The sequence below is a fragment of the Delphinapterus leucas genome, chromosome 19 (assembly GCF_059928025.1).
Source record: "Delphinapterus leucas isolate spDelLeu-1000000601 "Yukka" chromosome 19, BTC_Dleu_Yukka2, whole genome shotgun sequence".
In the NCBI taxonomy this organism is placed as follows: Eukaryota; Metazoa; Chordata; class Mammalia; order Artiodactyla; family Monodontidae; genus Delphinapterus; species Delphinapterus leucas.
The window spans coordinates 53,611,238-53,628,633 of NC_143147.1; the positions used below are offsets into that span (position 1 = coordinate 53,611,238).

Genomic DNA, 17,396 nt, shown 5'->3' on the forward strand with positions numbered 1-17,396 from the left:
TCTCTTGTTGCGGACAAGGTTGAGGTGGCTTCTCTTGTTGCAGAGCACGGACTCCAGGCACATGCGCTTCAGTAGTTGTGGCATGTGGGCTCAGTAGTTGTGGCTCACGGGCTCTAGAGCGCAGGCTCAGTAGTTGTGGCATACAGGCTTCGTTTCTCCGTGGCATGTGGGATCTTCCCGGACCAGGGCTCAAGCCTGTGTCCCCTGCATTGGCAGGCAGATTCTTAACCACTGCACCACTAGGGAAGTCCCGCCTTTCACTTTCTTGATGGTGTTGTTTGAAACACTAAAGTTTTAAATTTTGATGAAGACTGATTTATGTATTCTTTTCTTTTGTTGCATATGCTTTTGGTATCATATATGTGAAACCAATGCATAATGGTTTCCAAGGTAATCTGGAACAATTTGACCATCAAAATAAATGATGATAGTGACAGATTATCACCCACTGAATGAGATAGGAATCCATGAGTTCATAACAGTAATAGATAAATGGATACATAATGGGGATTAAAGGGGAACTCTTCTTGACGAGAAAATGCTGACTGATAAACGTGGAGGTAGCCATGAAGTTCGAAAATCACCATCTTGAAACCATCCTAAACTGGCTTGAGCAAGAAATAATTATCAATAGATGCTAAATATGAGGGGGTGGGAAGCTTGGTGAGTAACTGAGTATGTTCATGGTCTTAAAGCATCTCCCCTTGATTGCATGAGAAAAACAGTAACAATACAGTGGAGAAACCAGACAGTGTTTTGACCTGGTAATCAAAATTAACACCACCGGTGAGGGACAGAGAGAGATTATGTGCCTCCAGATGTGATACCCTGAGAAGGACACACGTCACTTATGCAGCATTCTGGCCAGAGATGCATAACCTGTAGCTAATCTTGAGGAAACATCAGACAAAGCCAAATGGAGGGAAAATCTATAAGATAACTGGCCTGCGTTCTTCAAAATGATCAATGCCATGAAAGCAAAGAATGAGGCTATTTGTATCACTAGGGGTGTGCGTGTGTGTGTGTGTGTGTGTGTGTACCTTTCCCATTAAACTAGGTGTATGTTCCTGAGGATTCCTCCATCCACTAGCTTCATGAGTCAGGCAGCTTCTTGGACAACATGGCTACCCTGATGCCTGTCTCCTCACGGATGTTTTATTCTGTCTCCTAAGACTCACTCCATTGCAGCCTGAGCTTGCGACCATTCTTTTGCCTCTCTCTTCCACCCTACAGTTGCCAGATTTAGCAAATAAAATTACAGGATGCCCTGTTACATTAGAAGTTCAGACAAACAACAAATAAGTTTTTAGTGTAAGTGCGTCTCATGCAACCTTACTCTGCCCTGACTCAGTAGGGTCCTACAGAGACAGGTATCACTGAACTTCGGAAAGCAGGGAGCTCCATCTCTGCCCATGAAGGCCCCTCCTGGGGTTCCCTGGGGAAAAAGTGGTTCGGGCAGGTGTACCCCCAACTTCCCCTCCCGAGCTTACCGCTCTCCTATCCCTCTCTCACCCCAGGTCCCAGCCGGCCTAGGGCTTTCTGGGAGAATCTGTAGAACAAAGTCGTTTGGGTAGGAGCCTCCTCTTCCTCACGGACTACCCTGTGGCCCCGCCCAGCTCACCGCTCTCCATGTTCTAAAGAAGACGGGAGTGCTCAGCCATCCCCACCTTCTGGAACCCCAGTTCTGTGATGTCATCACTCTCCTGGAAATACTCTGGTCTTACATGCAAATTGGCTCAGTCTTGAGGCCAAACTTCAGGCAGAAATGGTAGATGGGCCTGGAGGGATTGGTGACAACCGTGGGATAGGGTAGAGGGGGCTGGTTGTTCTGTCTGCGCACCTCCCTCCCCTTCTGGGAACAGTACCACCTTTAAGGGAACTCCTTCCCCCATGGGGCTTTAGTGCCACAGTCACAGGGCCCTGCACTCCAGGTGACAGGGTGTGCCTGTGCCCCAACCAGTGTATCTTGAACTGAAATTAAGCAGAGCAGCTCAGCTTCTCCCAGGTAGACTTTGGGTGTGGGGCCAGAGGCGGACAGTTTGGAATCACGTGGATACGGCCCATCCGAGAGAATAAGCCTCCTTGAACAGGGATCAGGGTCCAGACGGGATTCCAGCCCCAGGGTCTACCCTTTCTGCAACCTAAACACCCTTTTGCCCTTACTACTACCCTATGATTCAATAAATGTCCTTTCTTGTGTAAACACGTTTGAGTTGAGTTTCTGTCACTTACAACCAAAAGAGACCTGCCAGGAGAGAAAGCATGGGGTTAACCATCCACGGAATGGTGACCTGACAACCTGTCACCTCCCCATGAAGGCCACACATCTTAGTATCATTTGTCAACAAAGTCTGGGAGACATTTCCACCAACTAGAGCAAAAAGGAAGCAAGAGAAAATTCTGTTACTGATGTTCACTCCGCCCTCTGAAACAGGGTGATAAGGTCTGACAGAAAAGAAGTAGGAAGAGCTTTCTAAGTGGGCAGTGATGCCCCATACCCTCTGCCTTTGGACTTCCCTCCCCAGTGGGACAGCAGCGCATTGCATCTTGGGATGTGAAGGCAGCCGGAGCTCTGGTGGAGGTTGAACTCTGGGAGGAGGGTATTCTCTGGGTACCACTTTATGAAGTATCGTTTGGGGCCAAAAATATGCAGGTGCCTCAGATGCCCCAAACTACCATGTCTGTGTAGAATTAGAGACCCGGGTAGGAGGAGAGGCTTCCATAGCCCAGGACCACATGCTGGAAATTGGGCCAGGGGAGGGTCTCCCTGCAGCTTAAAGTCTTAGAGGGGATGATGGCAGCACTCAAAGGGGGACCAGAGGGACCCTCCACCCCCACCCCCCAACTGTGACAGACGTGAGCCCTGAATGGATTCTTACCCATTCAAGGACCTGGGACCCAACCTGGGACCCAACTTGGGACCCAAGGATAAATTCTGAATGTTGCAACCTGGGACAAGAAGACATGGAAGCCACAGATCATTGGTCTAAATAAATATTTACAAGTTATAAATCAAACTAACAAGCTGTTAACTAAAATATTTTCTATCCTCATATTCTGACAAACATTCCTTTAAAAGGATAAAATTTTAAAATGTGTATGAAGCTATGCTTTATATATGACTGAAAGTTAGCAAAATGTCAAAGATGAATGAATTTAATCTTTATTCCACATGTCTAGATGCTCTGTTAATGGGCTGACAATGTTGGGATGAATAATAAACAGATACATAATTCATAAGGGATTATAACTATTCCATGAAATTTATTTTTCTTATCTCCCTTTCAATACAATCACTAATTATATTACTATTATCAAGATTTTTCAATATATTTAAGAATTTAAAACATAATTATATTCAAAGTATAAAATTTTAAATATATTTTCATCAAAAATATAAATTTATGTGAAAAATGTATTAATTTTCTGTTTTCCAAAAATTAGCTTTTTTAAAATATTGAAAGGTATCTAATAATTCAAAAGGCAAAATACAAATTAAAATGAATATTAAATTTTTATATCAAATTATTTATATAAATCGAAACACTTTCTTTTACTCTTTGAAAGCTTAATTAAATTTTATTAAGTAACTTTTAATTTTAAAATTTAACTTAAATTTTATTTAAATCATAAATTAATTTTAAAACATTTTTTAATTTAAAACTTTTAAAATGAAAATGTTACAATTCATAAGTCTAGCATTCAGTGTCCATCTTGTTGCTAATGTAAAGAATTAGTATCATGTTATGTCTGAAGTCTAAACATATAAAAATTTAAGAGTAATATGTAAAGTGATTTATGCAATATTACAAAAATTTCCTCAGCTTTTTACAACTGAGGCAAATACTGTACTAATTCCTGTGTACTTCCAGAACCATGAGTAGAAACATGAAAATAAGAATGGTACCACTCAGCACTACTAGAAAATGATATTTCATTGTGTTCAAATCTATTGCGTTCAAGCTACCTGAGAGGAAAGCTCTGACAAGTTAGTCTTTTCTCTTTCCTAAGTTCTTTTCTGCTCAAAGCGTCTCTGGACTCTGAAATTGTACCAAGCAGGAGTCAGTAAGCTTTCATCAAACCTTTAGACGCAGTTGCATTTTTCCCCATGAACATAGGGTAATATGTAAAGAAGCATCTCCCCAGGGCCTAAACATTGTTAGTCAAGAGAGTGGATGTTTCGGGTTAAGTCGTGCTGTGCCAGTGCTGAGTGCCAGATCTTGAGTAACAGAGGCATCCTGTGGTTTAATTTAATTATCTTGTCTGCAGGTGCACTAAGCACAGGCCCAGCTAGGGGCTCCACTTGTCAGTTTTAATGGCAATACTGGAAAAGTATGCTCTGGCAATAAATTGCTATAGAAACCAGAGGAAAAGTTAAGGAAGTGTCTGCTTTGAGTTTTCAATAAAATATGAGAAAACCCCCAAATGATACCGCTGGCTGAAATGCAGAATACAAGGAACTAAAATCCAGTGACAGAAATGAAATCTGTATTGAAGGCAGGAAGAGCAGAATCCACAGGGCAGAAGAGTCAATCAAGGCTGGAATCACACACTTGGGAAGTTCTTCAAATGCAGAGCAGAAAGACGTGTGGAAAACAATGGGACAAAAAAAGGATGGATATGGATGATAAAGATTAGAGCCTTAAGCTGGGACAAAGACACCAGAGCTGAAAAAGGTGAGTTTGCAGATCTGACAGGTAACCTGTGTTCCAGGAAAAATACATGAAAAGACAGTCACTACTGAGACATATTCAAACCATATATTCATAAGACTGAATTTTTGACTTTACTTTTAGGCCTGTACTTTACCCCACAGAACATATACCTTCTCAAATACTTCAGGAATAGTGACGAAATTGATTATAAACTAAGCTACAAATAATACCACAATTTGTCCCCAAAGGAGGAATTACCTAAGCTCTGTACTCTGGCTATAATTTAAAAACCTCAGTTTCTTATAACTTTAACAGAAACATACATACACACACACACACACACACACACTCACACACACACACACACTTTTTCCCCTCTGAATAATTATTGAGTCAAAGGCAAATTAAAATCTGGAATAACAGGTTTGCAAAACAATGAAAATGACATTAATATATTAAGTGTCTGAAATTTATTTAGAAGTAAATTCATAATCTTAACTGCTTTCATTCAAATAAAACAAGCAAACTGAGCATTCAACTGAAGAACTTAGAAAAAGTAGAAGAAAAACATTCCCAAGGAAAACAGAAGGAAGCGAAACATAAGAATGAAAGTGTAACGTATTTAATTGGCTTCAGGGGGAAATATTGGGTGACGAGTTAAAAACGAAGTTAAGAAGCAAAGACTAGAGAACCTGAATATTACGTGTCCCACTATGGACTTTGGATCCTTCTCTGTAGCATTAGTGTTGTGTAAACTAAATATTTCAAAGTTTCTGGAGTGAATTCCTTGCAAGGACTGGCCACTCAGAAGCCAAGGGTTGCCAGCAAGCAACAGATTTCTTTAATAAAAACACAGTGGGTAGATTATCCAAGAAAGTAAATATAACTGAAGGTTCTAAAGCCTTGACACCCCAAAGCATTGCCAAACACTTTCTCCCATAAAATCATATTTTGTCCCAAGGGGGGACCCCTAGCAGGACTGAGAAGTACCATTGCCTGCTGCTGGACCTGGGAGCATGGGGCAAGGAGGGAGACTTACGTCTCTGCTCAGGAAAGTGCAATGGAAGCGCCTAGATTGTGCTGTGAAATGCAAGATGAGTGAAATACACACCTGCCTTTGAAAAATCAAATATGGACCTTAGCAGGTCCATAAGTCTGAGTAATTAATAGACTGGAGAAATTCCGTGGTGGTCCAGTCCAGACACATCATTCACATAGTTCAAAAAGAAGCATGCCACCCTGATGGTCAGCCCTTCGAGAAATGAATCTTTCCACTGAGCTAAAATTCGCCTGTGTCCACTTTCTCTGCTTAAACTCAGTCCCCACACGTCATCCACCCAGCTTCGGACCCTCTTGCATGAGGTGGCCAATTGCTGGCCTTTGGAGTCAAACCAAAATTCCTGGCAAAGAACTGGGCTCATATAACTGCATGTATAGGTAAAGCATTTGACTACATCATTATATGTTTTAGTGTAATCATACCTGTGCATCTTCATAGAACTTACCTATTATTTTATTACTTTCCCCCAGTTTCTCTTTTATATTATAGTTAAAGCATTATGCTGATTTTTAAATTTACCGTCATTATGAATGGATTAAACAAATCAATAAAAAGGAATGAATGGGGCTTCCCTGGTGGCGCAGTGGTTGAGAGTCCGCCTGCCAATGCAGGGGGCATGGGTTCGTGCCCCGGTCCGGGAAGATCCCACATGCCGCAGAGCGGCTGGGCCTGTGAGCCATGGCCGCTGAGCCTGCGCGTCCGGAGCCTATGCTCCGCGACGGGAGAGGCCACAACAGTGAGAGGCCCGCGTACCGCAAAGAAAAAAAAAAAAAAGGAATGAATGACTGGTACACACAACGACGTAGATAAATTTCAAAATAATTATGCTGAGTGAAAGAAGCCAGACCAAAAAAAGAGTATATACTGTATGAGTCCATTTATAGAAAACTCTAGAAAGTGTAAACTAATCTATAATGACAAAACAGATCAGTAGTTTTTTGGGGGATTAGGGAGTAGAAAGGGGCACAAGGAAATTTTGGGGGGTGATTGAGATGTTCACTACCTTGATGTGATGATGGCTTCATGAGAATTTACATAAATCAAAAATTAGCAAATTGTACACTATAAATATGTCATTTATTATATGTCAATAAAGTGCTTAAAATCTTTAAAAATTACTATCATTACACTATATATATATTTAAGTAATGAATGTGTTTTTATTTCTCTTATAATTTAAAAAATGTGAACATTCTGTAATTCAGCAGAAATTTTTACTTCCTGGTGACTTCTTCACTGGGTCTTAATTCCCTTTTATGTAACAGACTCTTGTTCCGGAAGGCAATTAGCTTTTCATCATTCTTTCTGTCTAGATAACATCCAAGGACAAATCCCACAGGGACAGGTATATGTACCCAGTGGTCACACACAATCTGAAGTAAGTTCATCATGAATGCTGAAGCCTCGGAAGCAACAACGACACTACCCACAAAATATATTTTGTGGAAAGGGAGTTATGGGTCTGTCATGGCTGAGAATCCCAGTATTAGGAAAATTCAGAAGTTGGGGCAAAGTTTCTCCCACATGCCGGTTTTCAGGACAACTCTCTGTGCAATTTATCCAAGTGGCCACTAGAGGCCAGCAGAGGTCCAGGTACAGGAAGGCAGGGGCTGCGGGGACACCAACACGTAAAAGTATTCCCTCCTCTATGCTCACCAGCCTGGGAGCTGGGCATTAATATCCCCGATTTATGCAGTGGTAGAGCCGGGATTTGGGTTGTGGTCTCTCTGGCTCCTGATTCCACTTTGTTTGTCCCTCAACATCAAGAGCCCTCCCTGTGTTACCATATGTCCTATCTCCGGTGGGGCAGCAGCCAGAGCTCCAGGTCTGTCATCCACAGAAGTGACATGGAGTAGTGGGAAGTGGCATCAAAGAGTTGTGATTCTCAAGGTGCCTTTAGAAGGCCGCTCAGGCTCAAGGTACCCTCTGTATTGGCCTTCCACCTTGCCTGAAACCCTCCTATTATGAAACAAAGCGGACTTCCCTGGTGGCGCAGTAGTTAAGAATCCGCCTGCCAATGCAGGGGACACGGGTTCGAGCCCTGGTCCGGGAAGATCCCACATGCCGCGGAGCAGCTAAGCCCGTGCACCACAACTACTGAGCCTGCGCTCTAGAGCCTGCCAGCCACAACTACTGAGTCCGCATGCCGCAACTACTGCAGCCCGCGCGCCTAGAGCCCGTGCTCCGCAACAAGAGAAGCCACTGCAATGAGAAGCCCGCGCACCGCAACGAAGAGTAGCCCCGCTCGCCGCAACTAGAGGAAGCTTGCGCGCAGCGACGAAGACCCAATGCAGCCAAAAAAAAAAAAAAAAAAAAGTCAGCGTTCCATTAGCAGACAGTGCAACATCACAGGCTTAGCTAACCAGGCTGAAGAATGAAGCACTGGTGGAAAGGTCATTTTTTATAAGGGACAGGGAAAGGAGACAAGGTTTAATTGGGGGTGGGGAGGTGATGGTGGAGCATCCATGGGATGCTACAATGGAGGCCCCCCAATAAAAACCATTGTTAATACATATTGAGCCCTCCCAGTGTGTGAGGCACGAAGCAGTGGATGCAGTGAATCATTTCATCTTCACAGCACTCTTGTGAAATTAGACGCAGAGAAGTTAAGTAATTCACCCATAATCACAGAGCTTGCAGGAGGTAGAGCAAGGATTTGAATTCAGGTTTGACACCAACATGGTGGGTTTAGCTGCTACTCTGTACTGCTCACTTTCATGGAATTGTCTTTCTTACTCTTTGGGTCTGGGGTATTATTTAGTTCCTGTGTTAAATTGGTTGGTGTTGGTAGCAGGTGGTGGGTATTTTATTTCAAACTTCTGGAGATAAAGCTCCTGATGATTCAAGAGAATTTTAATCCCCTGTGATGGTCCAGGAGGGAAGTCCTCTCTATTTATTGAACATTTTCAATGTGTGAGGTTCTGTGCTAAGGTTGATACTTTCTTAGTGATGCTATTGGAAGGGCAGGTGGGCAGAGACCAGCAACAAGGAATCGAGGGGCAGGTGATATGTAATGACCCAGTGACATTGTTCATTTCTGCCCACAGATGTGTGTCAAAGGCAGCGGGGCCCCACCTCAGCTGGAGTCCCGAGCAGGTGACTAGACCAGGATGTAGGTCCAGGGAGTTCACCAAAAGGCCCCAGTCGTCAGGAAAAGCCAAACCATCCCAGTGAGCAGATAACTCATGTGTGTGGTTTGCGGGTGATGAAGTATTCCAGCGGTTTCTTTTGTAATTTTTTTTTATTTTTATTTTTGTCTGCGTTGGGTCTTTGTTGCTGTGTGCAAGCTTTCTCTAGTTGTGGCGAGCGGGGGCTACTCTTTGTTGCAGTGCGTGGGCTTCTCATTGCGGTGGCCTCTCTTGTTGTGGCTTACGGGCTCTAGAACACAGGCTCAGTAGTTGTGGCGCACAGGCTTAGATGCTCCATGGAATGTGAGATCTTTCCGGACCAGGGATCGAACCCGTGTCCCCTGCATTGGCAGGCGGATTCTTAACCACTGCACAACCAGTGAAGTCCCTCTCCAGAGGTTTCTTTCCTGGACATCCTTCCCCTTGGGCTTGGACCGGTCTGCCTGGGATCATGCAGCTTGGTCCTCCAGGCAAGGTGCCTCAGGGAGGTGGCCTCTTCTGTTCTGCAGGGCCCATCAGCTATGGGCTTCTGCCCATCCTGCTGCTTTTATGCTCCTATGGACACATGGTAGGGGTGATACAGGCACCAAGTAAAGGCTCCAGGGCTGCACAGGTGAGGACAAAGCAAAAGGAGGCCAGAGATAAACAAGTCCTCACAGACCCATTGGATCCACTTGCTTCATTTCATAGATGGGAAAACTGAGGACTGGGGAGGGGAAAAGACTCGACCAAGGCTACACGCAGGGTGAGCTAATGGCCAAGTTGGGGGTAGGACTCCCAGCACAGTCTCTTTCTCCCACATGCCCCAGACTTAGTTAATGATAGGTCCTTGCTTCTGGACACTTCTTTGTACTTTGTCTATTACTATTTACTCATTATCTTGTGTCTTCTGAAAACAATAATTCTTTAATATCATTACATATTCAGTCAGTGTTCAAATTTCTAATTGTTCTATGCCAAAAAGCATTTTTTTTAACAATTGGATTAAATCAAGATCCAAATAAGATGCGCTCAGTTGTGATTGGTTGATGTCTCCTAAATCTCTTTTAATCCATAGGTTTCTCTCCCCTCTTTCGCTTTTTCTTTGTAATTTATTATTGAAGAAGGCAGAGCATATACCTTGTAGATTGTCCACAGTCTGTGTTTTGATGATTACAAGCCCATGATGTAGTTTAACATATTGCTCTGTCTTCTATAATTCCTGTAAATTGACAGTTGAGTCTAAAGGTTTGATCAGATTAAGATCAAAGCAGGTGTTGTGTTCTTCCATCAAAGGGACATAATGTCTAGTTGGCTTCCTTTTTGTGACATTAGCAGCTGTTTATGCCCAATGCCTGGACCCATTAATTCTCTGGGAGTTAAACGTGGTGACATTCTAATTCTATAATTCCTTCTTCATTTAGTAACTGGTTTATTTCAATAAAGAGAAACTTCCCCTCCTCTGCTATTGGTTACCCGGGCTATTATCTCATGAATTCTGTGAGAATTCTGGGTCGGTACAAGTGTACCCCATTTCTATATGAGCACAGAGGTCAGAGGGGTAAAGGGAACTGTTACCAGAAGAACTGTCCAGCTGAGCCCCCATCAACCCACAGAATTATAATAAATAATTAAATAGGAGTTGTCTTAAGGCCCTAAATCAGGCAGCAGCCCATGGGTGGCAAACCTGGGCTTAAGGACTCCTAGGCCTTTTTCTCCCTTCATAGGAGGACAGATCTGCACAGAATCTTAAACATCATCCAGTTCAGCCTTGTCATGTTCAGATGGGGAAGGTGAGGAGGCTGAAGGCTGGAGAGGTGTAGTGACTTATGCAGACTTGCACACGTAACCAAGGTCCTGGGCATAACCTTAAAGGAAACCCCTAAAAATTCCTGTGATCAGTTCCAGGGTCTTTGATGCCTGTGTCTGCCGTTCCTGCTCCACAGCCTGTGCTTGTACCCAGTGCACCATCTCTCGACCTGGTCCTACTGTTGTGTCCCCAGCGCCCAAGATCGACACTTGATAAGTAGTTGAATGAATACATGAATGAAGGTTCCATTGTTTTTACCTCTCCAGAACTGGCTGCTCGTGGACCTGCCCACTGGGGAAGGTCCTGCAGGCATCGGTCCTGCTGTAGATGTCCAGAGAGCTGCCAGCCTGTCAGGCACAGGGCAGGAGCCACGGTAAGAGGATGAGAGAGAAGCGGGAAGCAGCAGGGTTCACCCTAAGAAAGCAACTGGAGCGGCAGACTATACTCCACCCTGGCAAGAGGCAAATGCAGCAACACACAAGCCTGCAGAGACCATGGATGGGGGGCACCAGTAGGTGGCACTGAGATGGGGCGGGGACAGAGCTCCAGTGCACAGGAGGGGCAAGGCAGGGCCCTCAGCCTCATACTGGGCAGGTGACCAAGGCAGGAACTCGAGCCAAGGATCAAATCAGAAGCCATGATGATTAGTTAGGATTAAGCTGAGTGGAGAGGAATGGAGAACCCCAACTATCACTGGCTCAAACAGGGTAGAAGCTCATTTTCTTCTCACGTTAAGACACCCCAAGGGAGTCAGTCTACCACCAACAGGGTGCTCCATGGTACAAAGGAGATGAAAGAGAGAGAGGACCCAGGCTCCCCTGTCTTGCTCTCCTATCTTCAATCATAACTTTGCTCCTTGGACCAAAAAGGCTGCTGGGACTCAGCCTTTCCTTGCCATATTCCAGGTATCAAGAAAGAGTAGGGGAAGGAGAAGAGCAGTCTCCTTTTCTAGGGCATTTCCTAGAATTGTGCAGACTACTTCACTTAGATTCTATTGGCCAAAACTGAGTCACATAACTAGACCTAGCCACAAATGACAATGGGAAATACCGTCTTCATTTCACACATTCATGGGCCCAGCTAAAAATCAGACAGTCAGTAAGTGAAGGTCAGGGAACACGTATCCAGTGACTCAAATTATGATACAAGGCAGAAGTCAGCAGGGGACTCACAGCTTAGGCCCAGGTGCTGGGCTGTAGCTGTTTCCATCCCTGCTGCCCTAGGTCCCAGGGCTTGGGCAGAGTGAGGTCATATGAGTGCAGCTGTGGGGAGGGAGGGGGTGTTGAGCCCAGCCACAGGGCCTGACGGTCCCTGAGTACCAGAGCAGCAGCAGTGGGCCTTTTACAGCTAAGCATAGCATGAGCCCTGGAAGAAGTGTCTGCTCACTGTCAAGGACAGGCACAGACTCAAAGGCCAACAACTGCCTGATACCGTGAAAACATCCTTAAGATGATGAATCCGGGGCCACAGACTGCCTTTTCCCAGGAGGCAGTGACGTGGCTGAGGACAACTGCCTTTTGTTCTTTACTTAAAAAAATAATTAAAACAATTTTACCATAGAATAACATGTATGTAGAAAAGTACACAAATCATAAGTATACAGCTCAATGACTTTCACAAATAAATGAACAACCCCAGTACCCAGCACCCAGATCAAGAAGTAGAACATTACCACAACCGCAGAAGGCCCTGAGTGTCCCCTTCTGGTGGCTACCCACCCACTCGCCCTCCTCCCACCTCCACCCTTCCCACCCCACACCCTCCAATGCCCACCCTACCACCAGCATTTTAAAATCTTTCTAGGCAATTCCATAGTCAATGTTGAGAATCACTGCTTTTGTAAAAACAGTTATCTAACTTGGCCGCACATGAGAATCCACTGGGATAGAAAAGGGAACAGAGACAGCTAGAAGGCAGTGTGGTACAGTGGAGAAGCCTGGGGGCCAGACAGGCCTGCCAGTTATCAGCTGTGTGACCATGACTGAGTCCCTTCACCTCTCTGAGCCTCACCTGTGAAAAGGGAATAGTATCATCCCATGCCCGGCAGAGTCAAGGCTGAGAGATAGAGGGTGTTAAGCCCAGGCATACGTAGGGTCCATATATGGCAGCTACAATTGTCATTTTTATTAAAGGTGAGCAACCCCAGGAAGACTGAAAGCCCTTCTTTCTTTATGCAGATGGGACCCAATCTGGGGATGGTGGATACAGACTATGTTGATAAGAGGGTCAACAGGTTGTGCTGATGAGAAGCTGGGGTCTTTCTAGGGAGCCCAGGAAAATTCCACGGGCAGCAGAGATACCCAGCCAAAGCCAATGAGAGGTGGCCACTGGCTGGCACAGCTGCAACAGCACTGGGGACCAGCAGCTGTGGATGAACTTGGGCAAAACCAATCCTTCTCCTTCAGCAAGACAAGCAAGGAGCTGACTGGCTGCAGGCTCTGACTCTGAGATTTACCGATGGAGAAAGAAGCAACCTGCATCCAGCACCTACTTTGTGCCAGATGCTGCACATTCATGCCTTTAATCTTGTGAGGTGGGCAAACCCATCCCATTTAACCCTGGAGGAGCCTGAGGCTTACAGGCAGGAGCACCTGCCTAACTCACAGAACCCAGGTGTCACCAGGAGGCTGGGACCTGCCTCTCGGTTGGGCTGCAGTGGCAGCACCCCTAGGGATGTTCTGTGTTTGCAAATGACCTGCATACACCTTGTTTGATTAGATGCTCATTTCTGTCTTTTTCCTGAAATGAAAAGTATATGACTTTTTAAGATGATGACTTTATCTTTTTTTGTACTTATTACAAGACATAATGTTTACTTTAGAACATAGAGGAAATACAGATAATCAAAAGAAAAATATCAAAGTCTCTCATAGCCCCATCCTACAGAGATGAGCACATCAATGTTTCACACCTATTGTTCATCTATGTGAGTCTGTGTTTATGTGTGTGTGCGTGTGTGTGTGTGTGCACACACAGGTAGAAATTTACCAGAAAGGAGTCATAGGGTATACTCTGTTAGATTATTAGCTTCTCTTCACTTAACAATAAAGTTGACCTTGAACCACACAGGTTTCAACTGCGTGGGTTCCCTTATAGCAGACTTTTCTCAATACAAGGCAGGTTCTATATTCGCAGATATGGAGGACCAACTCTGGGACTTTAGCATCTGCGGATTTCGGTATCCAAGGCAGGTCCTGGAACCAATTCCCTTTGGATATCAAGGAATGACTGCATATAGTGGCCATATTTCTATGTTCTCCAACAGTGGCTCTCATTAGAACCCCCCAGGAAAGCTTAACAAATATTCACGTCTGGGTTCCACCCCCAGGCCGATATAATGGGCCTGGGATGGGGTTGGCCTATGGGACTTTTAAGACTCCCCAGGTGGTTCCAATGTGTGGCCAAGCTGGAGGGCCCCTGTGCCACAGAATCATTTTCCCATGGTGGCCTTGTATTCTTTTTGCTGAAGGGATGCACTGTGATTTGACTAACCCCCCCCCCCTTTTTTTTTTCCCCCGGTACGCGGGCCTCTCCCGTTGCGGAGCACAGGCTCCGGACGCGCAGGCTCAGCGGCCATGGCTCACGGGCCCAGCCGCTCCGCCGCACGTGGGATCCTCCCGGACCGGGGCACGAACCCGCGTCCCCTGCATCGGCAGGCGGACTCTCAACCACTGCGCCACCAGGAAAGCCCGATCAAACCCCTTTTCTTGGACATTTAATTTGGTTCCATTTTTTCATCATTATAAACCTTGTAGAAGGTTCTTCAAGTTCCTCCCATTGCACATGTTCATCATGGCTTTCAGAAACATTGATAGTATGATCATTTTCTTCTTTTTTTTCCTTCCAGCCTTCCTGAGATATAATTGACATACAGCACTGCATAAGTTTAAGGTGTACAGCATAAAGATTTGACTTACATACATCATGAAATGATTACCACAATAAGTTTAGTGAACATCCATTATCTCATATAGATACAAAATAAAAGAAAAAAAATATTTTTCCCTGTGATGAGAACTCTTGGACTCTACCCTCTAAACAACTTTCACGTATAACATACAGCAGTGTTAATTTTATTTATCATGTTGTACATTACATCCTTAGTACTTTTTTATCTCGTAACTGGAAGTTTGCACCTCTTCACCACCTTCATCCAATTCCCTCTCCCCCCACCCGTAGGTGATTTTATTCTTTTCTCATATATATATATATATATATATTTATTTATTTATTTATTTATTTGGCTGCGCCGGGTCTTAGTTGCAGCACGCAGCATCTTCATTGCCACGTATGGGATCTTTATTGCGGCATGCAGACTCTTAGTTGCCAGCGTGTGGATCTAGTTCCCTGACCAGGGATGGAACCCGGGCCCCCTGCGTTGGTAGCACGGAGTCTTAGCCACTGGACCACCAGGGAAGTCCCTGGTGACTTTATTCTTGATTTAAGAACTTTGGCAAAGAGTCTTATGGAATGGTATCAGGTGAATTAGATACGACTCTTTTGTATAAGTGAAAGTCAGCTCGAGGTAGCTTAAGCTATAGAGAGGGCTTATGACCAAACTATGGGAGATTTCAGTGTTCTGAATGCTGGGACTTTCTCTCACACCCTTTAAGCTGTTGCTCCTCATTCCTTCTCCCCCAGCTCCTGGCAACCACTAATCTGCATTTTTGTTTCTATGGATTTACCGACTCTGGATATTTCACATAAATGAAATCATACAGTATGTGACCTTTTGTGTCCAGCTGCTTGTACTTAGCCTGAAGTTTTTGAGGTTCATCCACGTTGCAGCGTGTAGCAGTCCTTCGTTCCTTTTTATGAATAATATCCCATTTGAATGGCTAGACCACGTTTTGTTTGTCCACCCATCTGTGGATGGATATTTGGCCGTTTCCACCTTTCAGCTACTATGCATAGTGCTGCTGTGAACACGCATGAATGTGTATTTGTACATTTCCAACTCTTTGGGAATGTACACCTGCGAGTGGAATTGCTCGTCATTACCTTTTGTCTGGTCAATTGCAGTAGCATCCAGAGTGATCTCTACATGGTTGCAAGGGTGATCATTTTCCTTTCTCAAAAACATTATTTCTCTTCTTATAAGAGCTATACACGTTCATTGTCAAATTTTTAAAAAACACAGAGGAGAGTTTGTTTTCTTTTTTAATCCAGGGGAATGTAAACGCTTCCCCGCTGACTTCCCCGCCCACCCTGTAGCCTTCTCTTTTGTCACTCCTCCGCACTGCCGCCCCACCCCTGGGTCCCTGTGACTACAGCCCTATGCTTCCCCAGGCTTCAGAGCCACAGCAGATGCTTCCTCTGCGGATTGCTCTTCCTGCCCTGGTCTGCATTTTCCTGTTTACCTTTTCTGACTCAGCACTCCTGTCACTGTTCCCCCAGCACATCACACAGACCTGTAAATGGCCAAGATCACTGTGCCCGGACAGTGAGAAAGGGAGGCTGACCCACTTGGGATGCTGTGGGGTTCTTCTGCTTGACCCCAAAGCAGCGCTGGTCCCAGCCCTCTCCTCTCCACAGTTTCCGATATTCCCCACAGCGTCTGAGCTAAACAGGGAACCACCAGCTCCCCTGAACCTAGTCATCAGGGCTTGGCGTTTTGCTACATTCCCCTGTTGTGACGACTGGCAGTGAGGCTGGTGCCAAATGGGCAACCCAGAAGGATATTTCTCTTCCTTTTTCCTTCCTCCAGCCTTGTTCTTTCGGCTCCAGGAGCCAGATGCTTTGGGGTCTAATTACACGCTGCCGTTGGAAGCGCATGTCAGAGCTGGAAGGGAAGAACCTCATTATAAATAATCACCACCAGCATTTATTGAACACTTACTCTGTGCCAGGCCCTGTGCCAGGCCCGCTTCCAGGCATTACCTCATTTACCCTTCCCAACAATTCTAGGAGGCAGAAACCATTTATCACCCCTGTTCTGCAGGGAAGGAAACAGAGGCTTTGGGGAGGTTACAGGGCATTTCCCTAACGGTGCTGAGTGGTGCACAGTGGCAAAAAATATTAGTAGGTGGGTAGGGAAAAAGAATCCCATTGTTACACGCCGCATCCTGCAACCCCGCCCCCCCCGGGGAAATTCACAAGGCACATCAACATACTAAAGGCCCTGAGAAGTCCTGTAGTAAAGAAATCTGTTAAGGTCAGTGCCACTTCTGTACAGACCTCACGGAACTGCTGATCCAGAAAGCACAGTTTGGGGAATGAAGATATTAACCATGCTTCTCATCTTATATGTGGGGTAAGGGAGGCCCAAGTAGTGGTTTAGGTGCAGACCAGGCACAGATCTTGGGCCCAATGCTCTCTGCACATCCCCTCCCCCACCTTCCAGGAAACAGAGGGTGGAGGAAGGCAAACCATGATCCAAATGGCCCACTCCCTGTTTTTATAAATAAAGTTTTATTGAAGATGATCTGTTTCAGCTCCCTTGATTTATGGATGAGCCAATCAAGGCCCAGAGAGGATGGGTGACTTGTCAAAGGGCACATAGCACAATTAGGGGCAGAGGCAGAAATAGATTCTAGATCTCCAAAATCCAGGTATTCTCTGAAACACAAATCAGACAGGTGGTAGGAGGTGGCGTGTGAAGTTCCTGATACCTGTGATACCTGCTCACAAGTTCTCCACTGCACAGTGCTTACACAGGTACTGCCCCCTTTCTGCTATGGCACAGACACCCCTGAGGCATTTCTCCTGATGCTTTGGGCAAAGCCACCCTGGTGTGAAGAGTGGTGCTCCTCTGCTCTCCACCT

At 45.2% G+C, this 17,396-nt stretch overlaps 1 protein-coding gene and 1 pseudogene across 1 annotated transcript in view; both read right to left on the bottom strand.

Annotated features, from left to right (window-relative positions):
- The window catches only part of LYZL6 (lysozyme like 6), a 28,233-nt gene that overhangs the window by 5,442 nt on the left and 5,395 nt on the right, over nt 1–17,396 (bottom strand). The window contains exon 3 of the mRNA XM_089901832.1: nt 10,401–10,416. Within this exon, the coding sequence (XP_089757958.1) occupies nt 10,401–10,416 (16 nt within the window). The remainder of the gene's footprint in view (nt 1–10,400; nt 10,417–17,396) is intronic.
- LOC149746776 (NADH dehydrogenase [ubiquinone] 1 beta subcomplex subunit 1 pseudogene) lies at nt 3,733–14,141 on the bottom strand (annotated as a pseudogene).